The sequence below is a fragment of the Tribolium castaneum genome, chromosome 7 (assembly GCF_031307605.1).
Source record: "Tribolium castaneum strain GA2 chromosome 7, icTriCast1.1, whole genome shotgun sequence".
Taxonomy (NCBI): domain Eukaryota; kingdom Metazoa; phylum Arthropoda; class Insecta; order Coleoptera; family Tenebrionidae; genus Tribolium; species Tribolium castaneum.
In genome coordinates this window covers 3,731,912-3,755,989 of record NC_087400.1, presented here as the reverse complement: position 1 = coordinate 3,755,989, position 24,078 = coordinate 3,731,912, and the positions used below count along the sequence as shown (strand labels likewise).

At 34.8% G+C, this 24,078-nt stretch overlaps 3 protein-coding genes across 3 annotated transcripts; 1 reads left to right on the top strand and 2 right to left on the bottom strand.

Moving 5' to 3' along the window:
- Positions 1 to 3,438: 3,438 nt before the first annotated feature.
- On the top strand, positions 3,439 to 23,576 carry Cad99C (Cadherin 99C). Its single transcript, XM_008200532.3, has 17 exons — positions 3,439 to 3,659; positions 6,787 to 6,850; positions 16,553 to 16,618; positions 16,696 to 16,874; positions 17,438 to 17,560; positions 17,611 to 17,859; positions 17,912 to 18,061; positions 18,111 to 18,329; positions 18,685 to 18,879; positions 18,932 to 19,537; positions 20,217 to 20,357; positions 20,409 to 20,693; positions 20,963 to 21,136; positions 21,186 to 21,644; positions 21,692 to 21,941; positions 21,992 to 23,300; positions 23,349 to 23,576. Exons 2-17 carry the CDS (start codon positions 6,787 to 6,789, stop codon positions 23,473 to 23,475), a joined length of 4,596 nt encoding a protein of 1,531 aa, XP_008198754.1. The 5' UTR covers positions 3,439 to 3,659; the 3' UTR covers positions 23,476 to 23,576.
- On the bottom strand, positions 6,856 to 8,170 carry LOC135266743 (putative gustatory receptor 28b). The gene is made up of 4 exons (XM_064357979.1): positions 7,339 to 8,170; positions 7,149 to 7,261; positions 7,007 to 7,096; positions 6,856 to 6,951 (listed from the first exon to the last, which is right to left on the bottom strand). Exons 1-4 carry the CDS (start codon positions 8,168 to 8,170, stop codon positions 6,856 to 6,858), a joined length of 1,131 nt encoding a protein of 376 aa, XP_064214049.1.
- On the bottom strand, positions 8,398 to 11,564 carry LOC107398838 (uncharacterized). Its single transcript, XM_064358081.1, has 5 exons — positions 10,608 to 11,564; positions 9,070 to 10,563; positions 8,956 to 9,024; positions 8,821 to 8,910; positions 8,398 to 8,774 (listed from the first exon to the last, which is right to left on the bottom strand). Exons 2-5 carry the CDS (start codon positions 9,931 to 9,933, stop codon positions 8,712 to 8,714), a joined length of 1,086 nt encoding a protein of 361 aa, XP_064214151.1. The 5' UTR covers positions 9,934 to 10,563; positions 10,608 to 11,564; the 3' UTR covers positions 8,398 to 8,711.
- Positions 23,577 to 24,078: the final 502 nt, after the last annotated feature.

Sequence of the window (24,078 nt, the reverse complement as noted above, 5' to 3'; positions counted from 1 at the left end):
TCAAAAATGCTTCAATTTTTCTTCAATATTACAAAATTCTTCCGTAGTTTCTTCATAAAGCATTTATTTTATTAAATTTTGTGCAATTTTTTTTATTCGGATTTTTTTCTTTTTATGTAAGGAATTCGTTAATTGTTAATAAAGATATTACAAGATTTTTCTGTTTTCTTCAATGATTTTATTTAGCAGTTTCTTCGCAAGAGATTTCTTTTTCTTGAATTTTTAAAAATAATTTTTAATTTGCGTCTTTTTTATGTTTTTCTTACTGTTATTTTAATGTTATGCCTCACAATTAATATTTGTTTGTGTGTTTTTAATTTATACTCAATTAAAGTGTAAATTGTTTGACGTTAGATTAATAATTATGTTATTACGAAACTGTTTGTTTATTTTTTGCTGTAATTTTTTCAATTGTGTTTTTATCAAATTTCGGTCGACTGAAGAAATGTGTCCCTTTCCTCATTTCGTTCGATTTTTTCGTGTAAATAGCGGCAAAGTCTCGCTCCAATTTATGAAATTGATGCAATTAGATTAAATAGTCGTCTGTGGTATGATTGTTTCCCGGCTAATTTCCTCGTGGAGAGCAGAAGACCAAATTATACCATAGCTTTTTACCCGAAGTTTCAGCGTACAACTGACTGCGATCGGATCTCATTTAGCTGTCACGGGCACGTCAAACTGCCCCTATAATTTGACTGGAAACAAGCGAGACAATTTACCTACAGATTACAAACACACAAAGAAAATCCGCTCAAGGAACGCTTTTTTCTATTATTTCCAAAAAACCGCACGAATTAGGCGTCAGACGGTACCACTTATCTATCGGAGTACTTTTTCCTTCTTTTTTTCGTTTAATCGTTTAATAACCGTATCGATACTTTTGATCTAAACAGAGCCAAAGGCTCGGTACCACCTAATAACACATTCGGAGGGAAGGAATTTTGTCGGATTTAATTGCGTTAATTAGTCCACCTGGAGGTCCCACTTTTTGCAATTTTTTATTTCAGACGTGAAGTTTTACTCTTAATGAGGTGCTCGATTACATTCCTATCAAAAGTACCATCTCGAACATGTACATGCATTTTTAATCAACTCGCACAGATGCTACCAAAAAAAATGCGACAATTAATAAACAGCCTCATAATAACATCATTATTCCTCAAATTTCAAATATGCAATTTAATAAAAACCGACCAAGTGTCGTGTGTTGCCTACACAACATAAAATACGAGATTCTAATCTAAAGTGCACAGTAAAATTTTTTAATATTAAATACGTTCATTATCACGAATTTTACATCTTTGGTGTTTTTCTAATATTTTTATTTATTAGGTTGGTACAAAGCCAGTTTTTACGGTTATTGATAAGAAACAAAGTCAACAAAGTAAATAAATTAAAGTTGGGGCTGTTTTGCATTGATCCACTTGAATGAATCAATAAATTTGTCCTGAAAGTTGATGCGCAACTAAACATGAGACTGTATTACTGGTTGCCTGACTTTTTTTAAATATGAATAATTGAGTGTTAGGCGAACAAAATGGCGGAATTTGCAAACCAACGTTTATTTCATAAAAAAAGGGCTTTAGGTTTGATTTTGGAGTTACATTTGAGTAGTTAATTAGCTAATTATTGAAGTCCAAAGTATTTGCAGCTAATTAATTAATTAATTATCATAAAATAAAAGAACGTGTTTGTCTGCAAATAAATGTTAATTATAATTTAATTTAGTTTTAATTTAAGTAAATTGATAATTTCTATGTCTTTAAAGTTTACGTTTTTAATTTTCACTTACTTGCTTACTTACATAATTAATTATTATTCATATAATGTGTTTTTTTATTTACTTAGGTAGTTTAATTTACTTAAATCATTAAAAAAATGTAATACATTTTTTCAAAAGTGTAGTAAGTAATTGTTTATTAAATAAAAAACATGGCGGATTTACGATCGTACATTTTGTGGTCACTTTACTTAACAAAATGGCGCCTGACGTTTTCCCGACAATTATTTTATTTTTTTCAAATAAAATTTTTGATTTTTTACAGTTTTTTATTTTTTAATCTTTTATTCCCTTATTCCTTTCTTAAATCCTTCTTTTAACATACTTTAGTTACGTATAATAATTATTATTTTTAATTAATTTATTTGTTAATGTAATAATGTAATAATAATTGTTAATGTAAATTCCTAGGAATTAACAAGTTATAGAAAATATTAGTGTAAATTAAAATCGAATTATTTAATTTAATTTATTTAATTAAGTAATTAATTATTTAAATTTAAAATATTGCAATTACACAAACATTTAATGACATAAAATAAACGCCACTTGACATTATTATTTAATTTCATAATAATTTTAATAAAAAATTAATTTAATTAGTTTTAATTAAATAGTCGTACTTCAGAAAACCTTCAATTGTTTCTCAAATTTTCTCAATTTAGAACTATTTTCGATTTGTAAATATTCTTTGACTGAATTAGTTTAAATAATTAATTACTTTTAATTACCTAATTAATTTATTTGTGCATGTGGTGGTAAATTACTTAATATAAACATTCATTTTTTTACTTAATGCTTTTAAATGTCCATGAAAAAGTTACTGAGAATACCAGTGTAAATTTAATTTAATTTAATTAGTTTAGAATAAGTCGTACAATTGTATAAGATAATTTTATTTTCATAATTTTTTCTCATTTTTTTCTTGGTTTCGTAAGTAATTAATTTTTTATTAAGTAAAACTGTCCTTAATGTACATCTCCGAATAACGGACACCTCTTCACAACGAACATTTTTGTAGGACAGAAACTAGACCTATATTACAATATCCACTTTCCATTGATGGACACCTTCCACAACGGACAGTTTAAGATTTTCTTTTGGTGTCCGTTGTTGAGAGGTTTTACAATATTCTATAATTACGTAAAAATTTAATAAAAAATTCAGTAATGGTATTTTTTACTTAATCTTTACAACAAATTCTTTACGGTTTAATTAGTAATTTTCTGAAAATTACCATCCAACATTCGCTAGTTAATTGACCAATTAATTGTGTAATTAATTATAATTAATCAAACACCATTTTATTGAGTCTAAACTAAATTAATAAAATCTTTTATAATTTAAACAAGTCTTTTTATTTCTGAAAAATTAATAATTAATTATAATTAATTATAATTAATATATTATCCCCAAGCACATTATTAAATTGAATTAAAAAAATATTAGTAAAATACGTAAATATTAATTACGTAATTAATTAATCTCCAAAGTGTAGGTAATTAGTAAAATTAGAAAATGAATTACACTTGGGATAAATCATTTTTTGTCGAGTTTTGGCGCCTGTTGGGTATACTACCAAGCACCCACCATCCCATGGTAGTAGTCTATACCATCGTCCATGGCTTTTAATCCGCCCATCACCATTCTACCATCTACCTGGACAGTCACCTGGGTCAGGAAGCACCGCTACCCATTCGTAGGTAGTACGACAGGTGCGGCACTGCATTCTCAACCATTATCGTACCATCGCGTTTCAAAAATCGCAATTTATGTGACAATGTGTGAAAAATTTGTATTTAGTGCCAAAAAAAGTGCTCATAAGTGACCCAATAATATATGGATACGTCGTTGCTGACCCATCGTCCGACCATCAAAGGTATAGTGACCCAATGGGTCTTCTGACCTGGTTAAATCATCAAGCGATCGCATTGTTTTAAAGTTCACAAGTTGGTTGTGTAAGAGGTGTTGTGAAAGTAGGCAGTTTTACGTTTTGTGGTAATTTTTGACCATTGGTATTGTCTTCGATGGGTGTTTTGATTATGGGTTGGTTGGAGTGACAGTTGACTTGTGACCTCGATGGGTTTCCGGGTGATAAATGAAGAAGTGAGAAAGTTTCACGGTTGAGTGTTGGATAATAATAAGGGTTATGCTTCGATGGGGATTTTGCAAGATTAAGTCTTGACCAGAAGAAATTTCTTCAACATTTTTACGGTACTAGTTGCACTAATAGTAGGCTACGATCGACCAAAATTACACAAAAAAATACCCACGAGAAATGGTACTAAAAAATATTTTTTTGGTTGAAGAATTCAGAAATCAGAAATTTCTGATTTTGATTTTTGAGGGGTTATTGTGAGTAAAATCGCTTTCCTAGCTGACCTAAAAGTTTGTTAACGATTTGGAAATAAAACAATAGAAGCAGTTGCTAGAAATCTTTATTGATATAGTTAAGAATAAAAAGTGTTGAATGAAATTAGAAAACAAAAATTTCTACTTTTGAAATTTGAAGAGTTTTTTTATTGTTTTTTGTCTCATTGCTATTGTGATATGTCTTCTAAACAACCCGAAAATTTCATTAAAAAAGAAGAACTGGATCGGTTTTTAAAAAAATTTGGTTGATTAGATCAGAAATCAAAAATTTCTAATTTTGATATTTGAAGAGTTATTACGTTGCCCTTTGCATCTATACTTCTGAAACCTTTCTCCTAGCTAACCCGATAGTTTGTTTGAGAAAGAAACACTAAAGTCAGCTGAAAAATATCTTCATTAATAAAAGAAGAAAAATTTTAATTGAATCAGAAATAAAAAATTTCTGGTCTTAAAAGTTGAAGAGTTTTTATTGTACTGTGCCTCATTGCTAGTTTATTATGTTTTCTAGACAACTTGAAAATTTCATTAAGAAAGAAGCACTGGAACCAATTTAAAAAAATTTGGTTGATTAAATTAGAAATCAAAAATTTCTAATTTTGAAATTTGAAGAGTGATTATGATGCTGTTTGTATCAATACTTTTGAAACCTCTCTTGTAGCTAACCAGAAAGTTTGTTTGAGAAAGAAACACTAAAATCAGCTGAAAAATATCTTCATTGATATAACAAGAAAAATTTTGATCAAACAAAAATTTCTGGTTTTGAAAGTTGAAGAGTTTTTTATTGTACTGTGCCTCATTGCTAGTTTGATATGTCTAGACAACCTGAAAACTTCGTTAAGAAAGAAGCACTGGAACCGATGTAAAAAAATTTGGTTGATTAGATCAGAAATCAAAAATTTCTATTTTTTATATTTGAAGAGTTATTATGATATCAATATCTGTCAGACCTCTTTTTTAACTAATCCGATAGGTTTTTTTCGGAAAAAAACACTAAAATCAGCTGGAAAATATCTTTATTGATATAAAAATAAAATTTTTTATTTAATCAGAAATCAAAATGTTTACGCTTAAAATTTGGAGTTTTTGTTAGTTTGGTATGTCTTCATGTTAATCTAAAAAATTTCTTAAGAAAAATGTACTAGAACCGATTTAAAAAAATGGTTGATTTGGTCAGAAATCAAAAATTTCTATTTTGACATTTTAAGGATTATGTCCTTTTTTTTCCAATACTAGTTATTTGGAAAAAATATTGAAATAAATTGAAAAAAAAATTGTAAGTCGATTTTGGTGTCAGAACTGTTGATTTTCCTCCTTGAAATGTGAAATTAAAATTATGCACTCTTGATTGCATCAACGATTTATGATGATCCCCGCAGATATTATCTATGCAGAATTTTATAAGTACTCCTTTCACATTCCTCCAACCAGTTTAATTTTTGTTCGTTATTTTCCTCATCTTATTATTATTCATAAATATTGAAAATGTCATGTCAATAGCACAACCACTGTGATGGATTTTTTCACCCGAGAGAAAGTCTAATTTTCTAATAAAGTTTCTACAATTGAACTCTAGGCTAGTAAAAGTGGTAAATTTACATTCGTTAGGGTCGACAGACTGACTATTTTTGTCTTTTTACTCACAATCATGTGTGCAGAGAGATATACCTACAATTGTTATGTAAATTTGTAACGGAAACAGGAAAAGTAACGGAGAGATTTGTAAATATATTAAACGTGAGAGAAAAAATGCGAATAACGGGAGTCTGAGTGACACACGATGTGAGAATTTCCTGGATTTACCGAAACAGAGGCTGTTTTTCCACTAGTTAAATATATTTTTTTTAATAAATAAATTTTTGTTTCTTCCAGAAGTTTTTCATTTCTAATGCTTTTAACCAAAACCTTTTTATCAGAAGTGTCTTTCAAAAAACCATTTTGGTTCTCACTATTTATCGCAGTTTTGGTTAATTGGAAAAAAAGAGAAAAGTTTGAAAAAAGTATTAAAAACATTACAAAAAAAATCAGAAATTTTTACGAAATTTAGAAATTTCTGTTTCTAGAAGTAGAAATGCTAGAATAAAAAATCAGAAATTTTTGTTTCTGTAACTGTTTGGTGTCATATTATCATAAACCGAACCGAAATATAACATTTCTATTTTTGCGATTTACAGTAGTTTTTTACTTAATCACAAAGAGTTGAATAATTCAAAAGAAAACAGAAATCAGAACAGGTGGTACATTCAATCAAAACCAGCTCACACATGTTCAAATCGCAACAATACACACACATTTTCCACCTTGAAAGAATGCGAGTCGAGTGAACGAACTTAATAACACCGGAAGTCGACAAATTTAGCAATTTAATTAAGCTACAGGCTAATAGCACTTCTTAAAATGTCACTCGTGTAATAAACTGACGCTTTAATTATATTGGTAATTACAGGTATTACCTCCAAACTTATCAGATGACACCAATCGCGTGGTGTTATCATTCAGGTTACCCGAAATTAACAAACAGATGGTTTTACTTTCACGACTAATTCCCAAACTAACGGTGACACTCTTGAATGAGATTAAAGTACCGTTAAAATGGTACGACAAAATTTCCACTAAACGAGATAATTTGCTTGCAGATGACGACCCAACGCCTGATTTTTGCACTCCTGGCTTGTTGCAGCGTTCGGATGGTACTTGCAGGTGAGTTAGGCGGTGGTACCATTGCCTAAACTTTGATTTTTCTTATTATTGAGGTCAAACTGGAGCATGATGAAGAGATAAGAGAAGGCAGAGCCGCAAATCTGGAAGTACCACATGGTACGAGTTATGGTACCACCTAAACAATGCTAAACGTACCGCAAAAAGCAACGCGTTATCAATATTAAATAAACGACACGCTGTTATCTCTATTTTGTTTTCCATTAGTTGTAGTACCGACGCTACGACCTTCAATTAAAAAATATACAAGTGGTACTAATTACCGAAGCGTGGTACTCACCGAATTTCGCTCCTCTTCGTTGCAAATATCGATTTTAACGCCCAAAAGAACGGTTTTTGTGACTTTTGCCTGCAAAATAACCAGTGGTACCACTATTATTTTTTGGTACTTACCTCACGACTCAATTGATTCGACTTGGAAGCCAAGTGGTACAAATTGAAACAGTAACTGAGGCAATTTTTCACAATACTCAACACAATGGGCAATGGTTTGTACACATTTTGGAATAGTACCGAGTTTAGTACCGCATATGCGTCTCCAATAAGTACCACAAAAATCAAACTGATCCAAACTAGACCAAAAATCGAAAAACTATCACACACCTCTTCGGAAGTTGTGACTAGATTTGAATGCATTTGGACCAAAGTTTTGATGGTACCAGTTGGTACTGCTTGGTTTCGTGTTTGCGAATTTTGTCTTATGCTATCAATAATATTGTTAATGGCTTCAAAGCGGGCCTTAAGTACCGTTAATATCAAAAAATGTGCCAATAATTTGGTACTAATGAGCATGCGAGGGTACCAATGTATCAAAAAGTACTCAACTTGTTTCGATTTTTTGCTCCAAGTGCTATACAATCCGCCCAAAGTATCAAACATTAGGTGCATTACAAATATGAGTAGTACCGAGGTACGAAATATATGTCGGTTGCGCTTCTCAAGGTACTTTTTTTGGCCCAATTCTGTTAAGTCTTTATCGATTTTGGTCATGTTTTCGAGCGTCTTTGCCACCAGTTTGAAGGTGGTACCACTAGAAAGTACTGCCACGACCATTAAAAATGTGAAGGAACCTGTTCGGAACGATAGCACAAATTTCATGATAGTAGGGGATGTTACACCACTGAAGGTCATTTGGGTGAGGATGAACCAAATGTAGAGGGAAGTTAGATAGATGCAAGTGGTACCCAAAATCACAGTTTGGAGTACTTTGAGGGGGGATAGGGTTAGTTTTTGGGTCATAGGGCTTAGGCCGAAAATTTCGGCCAATATTTTAATCGGACGGAAAATTTTAAACGTGTTCATGCTTGATTAGGTTTTGAAATAAAGACACTTAAATGTATTGCAATCGATAACTCATTTATTTGATTGTGGACGTGGTTTTGCGACATAATTTGTGACCTTTTATAGTAAGTTGTAAACACTTAAACTAGTTTTTAAAGTCGTTACTTGAAAAAATTATATTTAGCCAAAGTTTTTTTCAGTAATTACTGAATGAAACTTCGTATTTAAACAATTTTCGGAGGCCATAATAAAACAATCATTTTACGTTACGACACCAAATTTGATAACTATTGCTCGAAAAATAACCAGAAATATATATTTTATTAATTTTTTTTTCTCAAAATCGGAATTAACTGGAAAATGCTAATTCTTGGGCAATTCTAGTAACCATCTTAACCTGAATCTTATTTCGTCTAACGGAAAATCGTCTCAGGATTCCAAATTTGTTTTTATTTTTTACGTACGATCAATACTTTTCGAGTTATTGCCAAAATTCGTCTTCAATAAAGCCAAAACAATTTGGTATTGATATTAGTACTAGTACTAGTACTACAACCGCTCATTATGTTGGCACTACCTCCAACTGCAGCACAATGAAGAGATAAGACGCAACGGACCCAAAAATCTAGAATAGTAGCAATATCACAAGTCGTACTATAGTACGCCAGTACCCCAAACAACAACTTGTTATCAATCGTAAACAATCTGAGTGCTGTGATCTCGAAACGGCGGTGCATCAAGCGCAAAATGTTCCCAATTACCTAAAAAATTTATAAAACGTTTGGTACTATTATCAATAGTAGTACCAAATTCCTTTTCTTTTCATCACTGATATCAATTCTCGTACTCACAAGTATGAATTTGGTTCGATTTGCCTGTAAAACAGTAGTTTCATAATATCAATGAAAGTCGGTACTCACCTCGGTACTAACATTCTGACAAACGTGTGATAAGTAGTACAGTTCGAATATCACAATGACACAGTTTTTGATAAGTCCAATCAAAGTCGTACAATACTTTGCCTGATTGTTTGTCAGAATTATGTACAAAGTGACGTACAAATCGCCCAAAAGTACCACAAAATTAATTGTGATAAAAACCAACAACTGAAGTGAAAACAACGAATTGATAGTGGTACCAATCCTAGTCAAGCTTTTATGTAGTAGTAACACATGTCTGATACGACTTGGGTCACTTGTGACCATACTATTAACAATTTTGAAATTTTGATATAGTACTACCACAATGGTAGTAAAAATCACAAACATATGGCTGACTACAATCCTAGGAAGGGTTATAATAACGAAAAAAACCACCCGATTGTTAGGTTTAATCGCCGCCATGTAAACCCCACTCAAAATGTTGAAAACGACCAATTCGAGCGCTAGTACCAATATCAATTTGGTTTCGTTGTGAATTTGATAGTGTTTTTTTAATTCGGAATCAATTAGTACCAGCTGTGTGACCTGATGACGTACTTTCGCCCAATTTATGAACACGAAAACTATTATCAAAACCATTAAAACAAACATTCCGGCGGAATGAATGGCTAAAACCACTCGAATTGACTTCATTTTGACAAAATCATGACTGATGGTGTTTGACATTTGGTTGTAGAACATCAGTAGACTTGTGACACAAATTGTGAGCCATGTCAAACAACAAAATATTGATAATTTAGTGAAAATTAGTTTTTTTCGCTTGATGTAGACCGGGGTCATGCCGAAAAATTTTGATAGGGACCATAGTAGAGCAAAAAATTCTTTGGTTGTTAGCTTTATCATTATTTTATTGATAACTAGACAAAATGTGGGTTATGCAATTAGGTAGTAAGTAATGAATGCAGCTTTTATGGTAATTAATTGGTTATTGATCCTTCAATCCCAACTGGAGCTTTATGCACAAATACTGCAAATATACAATTAAGTGTAAAAATAATAGTGTTGTTAGTTCCAATTTCGTCAATTACAGTATCGTAAAAATTTGCTAACACGATTGATAGTAGTACCATGTTATCAAAATCATGTTCAGCATGCAAATTTGAGCTTAAAGTTAGTGCTAAGGTGGTGCAAGCCACAATTGTGACCAAACACTTGAATTGATAATTTGGATATATATTTTGATAATTGTGCTATAGCGATTTTTGCTCCAAATTTTCGGTGTTAATTTGCAACATTATGAACAAATAAGAACAAGCAGTACCACACATCTGAAAATACTACTAGTACCCATTATCACAATAGTTTAAGACTTACGGAAAAAAGTAGTTCGTAGTCCAAACTAAAAAATCCGAAAGCTGTGATTTTAATACGATTTTGGAGCAACCTCATGACTGGAAAAATAATCAAATTGCGTTTTTTTTCATCAGAAAATGGCACAGGTAGTGCTGTTAAAATCTTAACCGTTCGATTGGCCTACAATATCAGTTTTGATAGTACTTTTGATAGTTCTCACTTACCTCGCGGCAAAGTTTTGCCGAACGTATTGTAAAATATATCAATTCGGTGGTGTAGAAAAGACAGTTTTTTATCAAAGATGCCATAAATTTATTGTTTGAAGTGATAGTGAACAGGATAGTACTTGAAATGATATATAGGTCGCCCACAATTAGTATAAAATCAATAGCAAAGAAGAAGATAATGACGGGGTTAAAGATTGTGTTGACTTTATCAATAATCTTGATCAAGTTTGAGTGAGCTTGCACCAGACGTGTTATAATACTACTATCAAAATTGTTCTTTTTCTTTAAAACGGTGTTAATGATTGTAAAACGGTCTTGTATCATCATTGATAGTACAAAAAAGGTCGTGCTAAAGTTGCACAGTACTATCCGAGGGTATCCTAGTACTATCAAATGGATGATTTCTGGATGCTTCCTCAATAAAACACTAAAAGTGAGTCCGCAAATATTGGCTCCAACATTGAACACAAAAGTTAGGATTCTAGCCCAATTTTTATGACTCTTGTTTATTTTGATAAGGCCTCGATTTTGACCTAACCTTATCAATTCTAAGTCCACTAGCTCCAGGTTTGTTAGCACGTTCTGCACGTCCCCAAATTGAAATAAATTGATGATTACGATGAGTACTAGTGCTATCAAGTGTGAAAAGTACCGTAGTACTACCAGAGAATAAGCCGTGCTTACGATTTCGGTCAATTTATAAAAGAAGTAGTAAAGTGATAGTAGTACTATCCCGGTGGTACTTATCAAACATTGGAATATACGTACTTTTGATTGATAAGTACCGAAAATTTTTGATATTGTGTCAAGGGGTTTGAAAATTTGTTCGTACATTGTGAACAATTCTTAAGTAATGATCTCATCAAATTGTAACATTATGAATAAATAAGAAGTAACAGAACCAAACATCTGAAATCGAAAGCAATTTAATCAAATTGATGAGTTTGATACTTACGTCCAAAATGAGGGAATTATCAATTTTGAATAAGCGACACGCAGTTATTTCCAGCTTGTCATTTGATAATTTTATCCCTAGTTTGATAAAATCGTCCCTTGCTTCCTCATCCTCCCTATCAATTTTGATATGGTACCACAAAAACGCAGTCTTATTGGCCTTGAAACCGTAATAAAAAAATTATCAAAATTATCAATACTGACCTCTTTACAAAGTTTGGTACACCTAAAGGAAAGAAAAATCAAATCAAAAATAAAAAGTGAGGCGTTTTTAACACCAACTATACCCACAGGGTACTGCCCTAGAAGTTTGTTAAAAAGAGTAAAAAAGAACACATGGAGGTCCACAGTCACGACCATCACACCTAACAAAACCCATAGTAGTAGTTGAGGGGCAAAAACTTGGTTCAAACTTTTGGCTACTCTAACTAAAGTTTTGTGTAATAGTACCATGCGTTTGATTTTGGGCGAGAAAAACTCCTCTTGTTTTATTATCAAATTTATCAATTTGAACCTTTCTTCCAAGATTAGGGTGTACATATAAAAGACTATGTTGAAGGTACTAACTACAATTCTAGGGTACTGAACCGCCAAAAAAAACTGGTACGGGTTTAAAGGTACCAAACACACTGTATACCAATCTATCAAACCATTGAGACCTAAATTCACTATCACTAGTAGTACTAGTATCATTTTTTTGTGTTTTTGGTTCAGTGAGACAATATCTTCAAATTCGTTATCAAAATTATCGATTTTTTGTGTCAGATGAACAATTTTGTCAAAATAACCTGAATAGTTTAGTGCTAGTACCATTATCATCACTACGATAGTACCAAGTGATCGGGTCACAGCTGCTAGGAACACAACTTTAGATAGGACGAAACCGAACCCAACTTTGCGATTCTTCCAGTAGTAGAACGTCACTGCTAGACACATTATCAAACTAGTGATAGTGTGCAAGATTTTGATTTTTGATAGTTTTCCAAAATTTAAGCCCAAAATTTGGAGTGTGATAATTGCAGGCTGTAGCACTTGATGGAGTTTCATTTTTTTAATGATTAAAATTTGATGAATTCGTGATAAATGGGTTCGATAACGATTAAAATGATTAGTTGTCTCTATCAAATTGGAGCATTACGAATATGTACGAACATGCACTTCCGAATAGCTACAAAAGTGTTATTTTGAACGTATTAATAATTTATTGTACTCACCGAATACAGCAAACTATTATCAATAGTAAAAAGGCCACAAGCTGATATTTTCAACTCGCTACGCATCATTTTCAATGCTAGATTGATAATCTACTAGGACTAGTACCAGAAAGGTCATACAATAGTACTCACCTTGTTTCGTTCATTTTCTCTAAAGATATCTATTCTAGTACCCAACAGTATCCGTTTGGAACGATTGGCCTTAAATTGGTAGTAGTACTAGTACTATCAAATTATTAATTACCTCGTAACAAAGTCGAGAACACCGTTTTGTCAAATAACAAATTTCGATAGTACTACTTAGACTATTTTTAAGTCCGACGAAAACAATGATGAAAAATCTTGACGAAACGTTGAAGACGAAATAGTATGTAAAAACGTGCATTTCTGCAGTTATCACAATAAATGAGAGTACTATCAAACCTAGAAACTGTATGGCAAAAATCGAGTTCAAACGTCTAGAAATACGGATCAAGGATTTGTGTAGTAGTACCACACGACTACGGACACCATTTTCAAACAGTTTATTAATAATTTTGAACCGTTCCTCAATGATTATTGCAAATTGATAAAATGTCATAGTCATAGTACTTATCAATAGTTTGGGGTAAATGTTGGAAATGCAGTACCCAAACTTTCCGTGTGGCATATGCCACACTGGGTATGCTTCCAACACTACGTTTAACCCAACATTTGTGACAATTATCAATTTGATAATGGTTCTATGGTGGCGATAACTAGCTTTAGCCAGGTACTTTTCAAACCCTAACTCCACCAAACTCTTATCAATTGTCTCAATATCATGTGCAAGCTTTACCAAGTTTTTGTAATACTTAACGTGTGCTAGTACTAGTACTACTATTGTGAAAACTGATCCAATAATTCGACAAATTGTGACAATTTTGAGCACCCGCCATAGTGCAAATTTCGATGGACGTGTCACAAATTGTGCAAAATCGAGCAGATAGTACCCGAAAATTGATAAATATAGTACTGTTATCAAAAGCTTGCGTTTCGCCCCGAAATAAACACCAAGGATTTGAAACATGAAAGTAGTCGGGAAGGTGATTTGTTGTATTGATAAGGTTTTCATCATGATTGATAAGCTTGTACTGACTCGAAAGTGTTTATTGATTAGTGGAATAAATTAATTTGAGGTTGTTTACGCTTTCGCTGATCAATAACCGTCCACAAAATGAACGAAATCTTGAAACCTTTACACGTCGCGACTGATATTTTAGGTATCAACGTCTACAAGGTCACGCCAAAAGGTCTCATATACTCAAAATTGAAAATTTTACGTGTGGTACTATATCAAACCGTGTGGTTTATATCAACTTGTAGTTTTATTAAGAATTATCAGTTTTTGAACGTTGCTAGGGCTAGTGCTATAACACTAGTAGTGTTTACACGTGTGTTTCTTTGGGGTTTGAACATGATGGCGATCTTGTACCTCATGTTGTTCCGAAATGGAAAAATGATTTTGATTCGCCAAAAACTATCAGAAATTGATAACAAGTTAGAGGCTCTAGGGCTGAAAGAACGCCTGTCAAACCTGGCCCAGAGACACAAAAAAACCTTAACTGTCCTAATCCTCATTGAAATTTTTGCCCTAAACCTATCATCTGAAATTGTGACCCATATCTTGCTCGAAAGAAACGATTTTTTCGCTTCGTTCGTCGTTCTTCAGTACTCTCGTCTTTTTAGTACAACCTTTTTAACATATTTTTTGATACAGACTTTGATAGTCCAGAAACGCTTCGAATTGATAAACGAACTGTTCCAAAAGGGGAACAAGACCATACTTTGGCACTTGGTCTCGTGTCACTTGAAACTACAACGTTTGGTCAAAATTTTGAATTCGATGTTTGACCTCCAGATTTTGATAACTGTGACCTTTTATTTCGCCCAAACGGTACTAGATTTATACACCGGTATCACAGTTGCCCTTTTTGAAACCAATAAAGGGATTTTTGTCTTTATTGCACTCAAAAACGCATTACAAAACATAATAGAACTATTCTACTTGACTAGGAGATGTAGCGAGTTGTGTATCCAGGTACGACTATCAATTTGATAACTGTAATTATCACAATAGTGTTTTAGGCGAATTTAGCCAAAAAACTAGTACTAGACTTTGAGATTGATATTCAAGACGAGGAAAAACGAAATTTTGTAAGTTTTTTGATAATCGTGCGTTTTATCAAACTTTGATAGATTGTAGCTTCTGGCTTGAAACTATCAAATAACAAGTTGGAAATAACAGCATTACGAATGTTCAGTATTAATTATTCGTTACTCCATTCGGTAAGGTTTCAACAATCAAGGATTGATAATTATCAAAGTGATAGCTTTGTAGTGCCGTTTTCACGTACATATGTGTGATGCTCCAGTTTGATAATAAAATACCGAAAGTATCAATAAAGAGTTGAGTTTGTGCCTTGTGTTTTGCTCCCAATATCGAGTTGCAACATTATGAACAAGTAGGAGGAGGCAGCTCCGCATATCTAAAACCTGTTATTGAATTATCAATTATCAAAAGTTGGAAAGTACCGAAAAAAGTAGCGCATTATCAATGCTAAACAAGCGACAAGCCGTGATTTCGAGCTTATTTTGCATAAGTTTAAGTACCGAAGTGACGACCTAAACAAATGACGGACCATATTATCAAACTTTGATAGTGGTACTTACAACATTGCGTTCCTCCTCTTGATCAATATCAATTTTAAGACCAACAAGTAGTATTTTAGTCTTATTAGCTTCGTTGCAAAGATCACTCGCTCGTTTTGATAGATAGAACAAATCGAAAACATAAGTAACACAGTTTTTTCCCATATCAAGCACGATTTTGTGGTGTTGATAGAACATATCAAAGAAAATGATGTAGATAGAAGTGTGCAAATCACCAATCAACAACACGAAGTTCATACTGGTACACATAAGTACCTGGAATGCGAAAATTCCATTGATTTCCCTAACCACCTTAACCAAAATTTTGTGCAGATTGAACAGTTTTTTGATAGTGGTACTAGTAACATCCCCACGTGTGATAATGTTATTTATCATCTCAAACCTAGTCTGTATTAGCAAAAATATCAAATTGAGGGTACTATTCATAATCCCGATGATAAGTCTTGGGTACCAATTGACCAGGAAGATCAATATTTGATCCTGGCAGCGTACCCAAGCACTGAACACTTCGCCACAAGTGTTAAAAATCAAATTAACTAGTACCATGAGTAGTATTAAGTGTTTCTGGACCACAGAATTAGGTATATCAAGGTCACAACCCATTTGCTTCAATTGGTTATCAACCTCGTGCACTTGGCGCATTTGTTCCAATTTTTTGGTAAAGTACATTTGGGAAAAAAATAGGTTGAGTACCATCATGGTGGTACTGCCCAAGTCGCGGAACATTGTCAAAAATTTAATGGTTTCAGCTTTGGTAAAGTCGCTAGTTTCGCCAAAACTGGTCGAGTAGATGATAGTAAGGGCGATGTTAGTGAGTACTAGAATGGTACTAGGTACTAGACGGATACGTGATAGTACTATTTGCCCGTTTTTGGTCGTAAAGGGCGAAATTCCGAGATAGAGCGAGTATTTGGCGATTGGTTTAATAATGTTTACGTAAATAGCCGAATTTTCGAAGCTCTGTAACAGAAAATTGAAGTTTATTTTTGCAATTTTGTTGCTTCGCACCTCCATCTTTGCTAGTTGTGTGTGAAGAAGTGTAATCGATTCGTTCGTGCCACTAATTAATTAATTGTGTTTCAGGGTTGTGTGAAGTGGACTCGGGTCAATCGAACATAATCCTGGACATTGAAGAAAGTCGCGGAAAATGTGAGTGTTTTGCAATTAATTTGTGCAAATCAGCGGTTTTGCAAGTGTTACGCTTATCTGATTTTTGCGCATTTCAGCAATTAGCCAAGAGACCGTTCCTGCAGAGTTACCAATTGTTGGCGAGCCAAATGTCGATATTTTCCTCGATTTGGCGTTTCCCAAAGGGCCTGCGCTTTTTTTTCTCAATGGGAAAAAGCTGCAATTGTTGGCGCCGTTAGATCGAGACGAAAACAGTCTCTCGCATATTGTTTTTCAGGTAGTACCCAGTTAATTTGCAAAGAGAGTGAAAGGTACTACCGTTACGGGAGCGATTATTTAAGCTTGTTTCGTGACAGAAATTAACGAGAAAGTATTGTTCGGCGGTTAAGGAAGAAAGGAAAAAATTTGTTCAAGGTTGGCGTGAAGTGTAGCAAATATGCGAAGGTTTTAAGAGAGCGGAAGGTGTGGGCGGGTTGAGTGACATTTGATTATTTGGGTACCACCACAAAAATATAAAAATATAATTATTTTTTAAATTTGGTAGTAGTACCACATTATAGCACTGTAATTAAAGTGGTACCACCTTCAAATAAAGTGCTATATTGTGATATTTGTTAAATATTGGTACTACATTTTCTGAGAGAAGGTCAAAATAACAAGCAATTTGCTTCTTTTGCTGATATTATTACTAAAATTAGTTACATTTTTCAAAAAAAATTAAGGTACGACTTGGTACCATTTCGGGGCCATTGACTGAAACGAGCAAATCACTCTCGAACGCAAACTACTGGCAATTATAACAATAATTATGCATAATTTACCAAGTGGTACTCTTTTTAGTTAATTTGCACAATTAAATCGACTCACAAGAAACGAACTGTACCAGTAATTGTAAGACTGAGTGATATTAACGATAATGCACCAGAATTCGTCAACACGCCGTACGAGACGAGTATATCGGAGGTAATTATCGCAAAAAAAATAATGGTACCACTTACTGGTACTTGTTGTAGCTCACACCTGTGGGTACCACAATCTTCCAAGACATTTTAGCCAAAGATAAAGACGCCGGCGTCAATGGTTTAGTCGAGTATTCGATCGTAAAAGGCGAGAATTTAGCGCACGAGGACGACGATCGAATCCACAGCGAAGATGGCTTCGGGTACTTTGCCATCAATTTACCACATCAGGGTCAAGTTACGGTTAATAGAACTCTAGACTTTGAGAAGACGCAGAGATATTACGTCACCGTCGTGGCGACGGTAAGTAACCAGTTTTGGCGAGTAGTACCACTGGTACCATTTTGGGTTCCAGGACCGGGCGCACGATGACACACAACGACTTTCGTCAACAACGACACTCGTAGTCAATATTAAAGATGACGATGATCAGAACCCTTCTTTCATATACAAAGGGTGCATGCTTTTGGATGGTACCTGCATCAATCCTGAATATTCAGCTTCGGTACCATTCAATTATTTGCAATTTTTTTTGTTTAATTTTTTTGTAATAGGTTTCAAGTGGGGTTCTTCACGGAATACTTAATATTTCACCCGAAAAAATCCAAGCGGTGGACATGGATACGATCAATTCGCCCATTCACTACTCGTTTGTGAGTGGTACTCCTGAATCGTACTCTGAGTACTTTCAAATTGATTCGGAAACGGGTGCCGTGAGGCAAATCAAAGCCGTGGACACTTCAACCACCAAACAATTCAACATCATAATCAAGGTGGGCATTGTTTCAAATGGTACCAAACTTAGTAGTACCACAATTTTGTTTTTTTTTTAACAAAATTCTTTGATATACCTATGTTTCGGCCAGAATTTAGTGTTTTCCAATAGTATACATAATTTTTAGTTTTGGTACCACTGTTTGGTACTTATAGCAAAAATCCTTATTGAAAGTTGCATTAAAGCATATGTGATCGCATTTTTTCGGCCAACTTTGCGTGCATCTTAATTACTCTTGTAATTTATTTCAAGCCGTCAATATTTGCGTTTTTATTCCCCGATATGAAGCTTATTACACGTAATTTCCCCCAATTACAAGCACAAAACTGGGTCAAACTTTGATTTTTCCTCAGGCACAAGAAATATCCGAAGCAAAACGTTCAACAACAGCGAAACTTTTCATTACTGTTAAACCAGTCGATGCAAATCCTCCTGAAATAGAATTGTCATCAACCGAAGGCTATGTCAACGAAAATTCCCCAATTGGGGAAAAAGTACTCGACTCTGAAGGGGTACCACTTCTCATATCAGTGACTGATAAGGATTTTGTAAGTTATATCAAAGTGGTACCAAAAAAATTGACTCCCTGAATTGTTTTAGGGCCCAAATGACCCCAAACCCTCTTACACGTTCGAACTAACGACCCCTTTTTTCACAATTGATAAAATGGGGTACTTGCTAGTCAACGAAAACAATTTAGACCGTGATCCTCCAAACCCTGGCCGTTTTAAATTCCAGATTGTTGCACGTGAAAAAGGTGGTACCGCTGCAAGTGCCCCCATGTCTGTGACCGTTCACTTGAACGATGTCAATGATAACGCCCCCATGTTGCCTATTATAGCCCCAGTGGGGGTTCCCGCCGGGGATGTGAAACGCCAAGTCGCCACAATCAAAGCTACAGATAATGATGAAGGCGATAACGCATTAGTTACATACTCAATTTATCACGTCTCGAATAATGGAAATAACAAGTTCCGGATTGACCCCAATACGGGGGTACTTGAGACGGTGGGGAAATTAAATGCAGGGGATCAGTACAGTTTGACTGTTCAAGCCACTGATAAAGGAGGGCTTTATTCACAAGCCATCGTTGAAGTGACCATAAGTCCAGGACCTAATACACAAAGTCCCATTTTTGAACAGTCGGTTTACGAAATTGAGGTCAGCGAAGGGGCTACGATTAACTCGACTGTGGCCACAATTACGGTAAGTGCGGAATTTTACCAGGATTCCAAATCTGTAAACGGAATTTTGATACAATGAGTACTTTTTGAGATATTGCAAAATTTTTGAAAAAAAATTTTGGACGAATTAAGACCCAAATTGCAAAATTATTGTTATTTTTGGGTTTACGAAGCCCAAATAGTACCAGGATCCCAAATCTGTAAACGAAATTTTGCTACGGTTAGTAGTATGAGATATAGATTTTTTTTGAGTAAGTCCATTGCTCGAATTAAGGCCCAAATTGCAAAATCTCTCTTATATTCTAATTCACGAAACTTAAAATAGAAATTTTGCCAAGATTTCAAACTTGGATATTAAATTTTGCTACGTTTAGTATTTTTTAAGATATGGTACTACCTTTGAAAATTTTTGAGCAAGCTTATTACAGCCCAAATAGCAAAATCGCAGTTAAATTTGTGTTAACAAAATTCTAAATAGTGCCAGGATTCCAAATCTTTTATACAAAATTTAGCTATGATTAGTACTTTCCGAGATATAGTTTTTTTGAGTGAGTCCATTGGACGAATTAAGGCCCAAATTGCAAAATCATTGGCATATTCGGGCCCAAGAAGTTCAAAACAGTCCGCTAGGACGCATGGATACGATACCAAAACATTTCAAGTGGACCAAAATCTGGTCACTTTAATGGTCATTTTTTTAGGCCATGGACCCCGAAAACGACCCTGTGACCTACTCCATAGTCTCAGGAAACGATCTGAGACAATTTTCAATTGGTGCCAAATCAGGTGTGATCACAGTTATCCGAAAATTGGATCGTGAGGACTTGACTAGATACAAACTTGTAGGTTTTTTGTTTTTTTTTTGATATTTTTCACTATTTGGTACTTTTCAGATTATTAAGGCTGAAGATGCGGGTAAATTATCATCAACAGCTACTGTTAATATCAAGGTGACTGATATAAATGACAAGAATCCCGAATTTGTGGGCGATCCGTACAATTTTTCGGTGAAAGAAGGGCTAAATAGTACCTCGGTAGGGTTTGTAAAGGCTACGGATGCCGATGAGGGTATTAATGCCCTTGTTACGTACTCTATTCCCTCTGGTTTGCCCTTTGATATTGATAACGAGACCGGCGAGATAAGGACTAACCGAGCCCTGGATTACGAAACACAAAAGGTACCACCATCAAACTATGGTACCTATTATTTGGTACTATTGTAATATTTTAATTCAGAAGTACATTAGGTTACTAGAACACAAATCCTAAACCAAAATAGATAACTTTGTAGTACCTACTACAAACTATCGTATTATAGCTTTTTTACAGAAGTACCAAGTAGGTACTATATGTGGTAGTAGAACACTAGTTATAAAACACGATTGATATTTTCTAGTACAATCGTGATAGATCTAGTAGAATAGTTAAAAAACTGGTACCATTGCAGAACTACCAGTTTGTGGTGACGGCCAAAGATGGCGCCCCTGACCCACGTCTAGCCACCGCCACTGTCTCCATCTCCGTCATAGACATTGAAGACGAACTTCCAATTTTCACAAAATCGTTATACACAGCGTCAGTACCCGAAAACATTCCCGATTATTTCATCACCGACGTTAAGGTACTCACCTCCAGATCATTACAGTACTCTCCAAGTACTATACTTCCAGGCTGAAGACCCCGACACTATAAAAAAAATCACCTATGTCATCCATCAAGGTCCAACTGACCTTTTCCGTATTGACGAAAACAGTGGTGCTGTTTATACAATACGTGGTTTGGACTACGAGAAAGACAGTCAACATGTCCTTACCATTGGTACTCTCGAAAATATGTCGAATGAGGAAGGTAGTACCACCAAAGTGATTATCAATGTCGAGGACAGGAATGATATACCGCCGGTTTTTACCATCATACCGCACCCAATCACTCTTGATGATGACGTGGCGATTGGTACTCCTGTCACTAATTTAGTGGCGACGGACTCCGATGGTACCGCACCCGGGAATAAGGTTCGGTACGAGATTATAGGACGTGGCAAGGCCACCAAGTACTTCCAAATTGACTCTGATACAGGAATTTTAAAAGTAACCAACGATCTCAAGAAAGAAATTGATACGGAATATCAGGTACCACCACCAAGTGGTGCCAAAAATCGCTCAATTGTGTTTTTTAGGTGGACGTCCGTGCCTATGATTTAGGGGAACCACAATTATCATCAGTTATCACTTTGGATATTTACATCCAACATGTGGCAACGGTCGCTCCTGAAGTTGGTTTGAAATTTGCCGATACGTCGTACCATGTGCAAGTACCCGAAAATGCGACAAGTGGTACCAAAGTTAAAACACTGACCATTGTTAATAGTCGCACCCATGGTGGCAATATCCCACTCAAGTGTCTCATTATTTCGGGAAATGAGCAAAGTACCGGTGGTACCTTTTTTGTAATTAGGTTTTTGACTAAAAAATTGTAGGGAAATTCATTGTCAATGTGACCGAAGACAGGAATTGCGCCCTTTATTTGAATGGTACCATCGATTTTGAAACAGACGAGTCGTACCAACTTGAAGTCCAAATCATGTCACTCCAAGGGTTCATTAATAAGGAGTTCAGTATCACTCTAGTGACCATTAATGTGGTCGATGTTAATGACAATGTCCCTTATTTCATTTTCCCCTCTGGTGGTACCCACAAGTACCACGCCGCTATCACTGACAATTCTCCTCTTTCGACAACAGTAACGCAAATCAAGGCTGACGATAAAGACAGTGGAAAGTACGGAAAGTTGGAGTTTTCGCTCGACAAAACCGAGTACTTCACTATAGATTCAAGTACCGGCATTGTCAAGACCAGGAAGACTTTTGACGATGTTGATAATAGTGAATTACCATTTAAATTGATTGTCAAAACACGTGATAACCCGAACGCCACTGAATACAACGAAATCAAAGCACCCTTTATTGTTAATTTGATAACAAAAGACAATCGCTTGGTACTAGTGATCGGAGACGCTAAACCTGACATAGTCCAGAAAAAACTACCCTTGATTATCGACATAATGCAAGAACAGACGGGTTTAATAGTTGGGGTGGAAAAACTGGCCACGAGAGAGTTTATTGGTACCAATGGTACTCTCGAGACTGATCCTTCAGGTACCGACGTTTGGTTCTATGTCATTGATCCAACTACCGAAAAAATTCTCCCACGGAATAGTACTCTAGTCAAACGCGCGATTTTCGACAAACAAGCCATGGATAACATAACGTTTGATATAACAGGCCAGATCCAGAACACTGCCTTCCACATACACGAACCTTTGGTACTACAAAAAATTAAAAGTGCCTCCATAGCTTCCTTCAACGGTGAGGTGTTTCCGTACGCTTTGATCATCATCGCGTGCATTATTTTCGTCCTTGGAATCGTTGGGATTATTTATATTTGCGTGTCTTGGTCGAGGTACAAGTCCTACAAAGACCAAATGCAAAGACAGTATGTAGTACCAGCAAGTCCCACAAGGTACGACACTGTTTATGTTGAGCCGAACTTGAAAGAGTACGAAACACAAGTGTTACAAATGTGCGTTCCTGTGGACGAACAAGACGACTACAACGACCTGCACCTCGATTTTAGTAACAAGAACCACGCCTTCAGTCTTGACAATGTAAGTTATATCAGTAAGGACAATAATTTGAAGAAGTACGGGGGGCAAAGTCCGGTCAGTAGCGAGTCTGCGACCACTGTGAGGGCGTCCAGTGTGGGAGAAGGGCACGTGTTGAAGTATAGGTAGGTGGTACTTTGGTGGTACCTTGGTTGTAGGTTTTTCGGTTTAAGGTCGGACGATGACGAAATGAACGCCAGTCCGAGTAATGACAATGTGATGTTTAAAGAGAAGAAGGACTACTCGCATTTGGGGTTCTCGTACGACCATTCGCCGGTTGAGACGACCACCGAGTTGTAGATAAATGTAAATGGAATAACTGATTAATTTAATGTAATTATGAGGTTCTAGGAATGTAATCTGATTGTAATTTTATATTTTAATAAATGTTTTTTATTTAATTTACAAATTCCTAAGCTCTTACGAGATATTATAGGTTGCCAAAAAACCTATATCTCAATTTTTTAAGGGTCCATTGGATGAACCGAACCTTAAACTGCAAAACTGGGCTCATATTTGGAATAAGGAGGGTCGAAATACTTGGAAAAGACCCATCAAGTGTCATAAAATACTAAACTAAAACATTTCAAGGGGTTTCAGATCGGGTCATTCTGATGGCAAAAATTAAAAATTGATTATTTTAGAAGCAATTTTTTTGTCAAATTGAGTGTTTCTCTCGCGGATTCCAAATCTGTAAGCGTGATTGTTCTACGAGAAGTACTTTCCGAGATATTGGATGTTGCCAAAAAATATATCTTACTTTTTCAAACATCCATTGGACAAACCAAACCATTAATTACCAAACTAAGCTTAAATTTTGACTAAGGAAGACCAAAATAATCCGATAGGACTCACAAAACACCAAACCAAAACATTTCAAGGGGAACCAAATCGGGTCAGAAA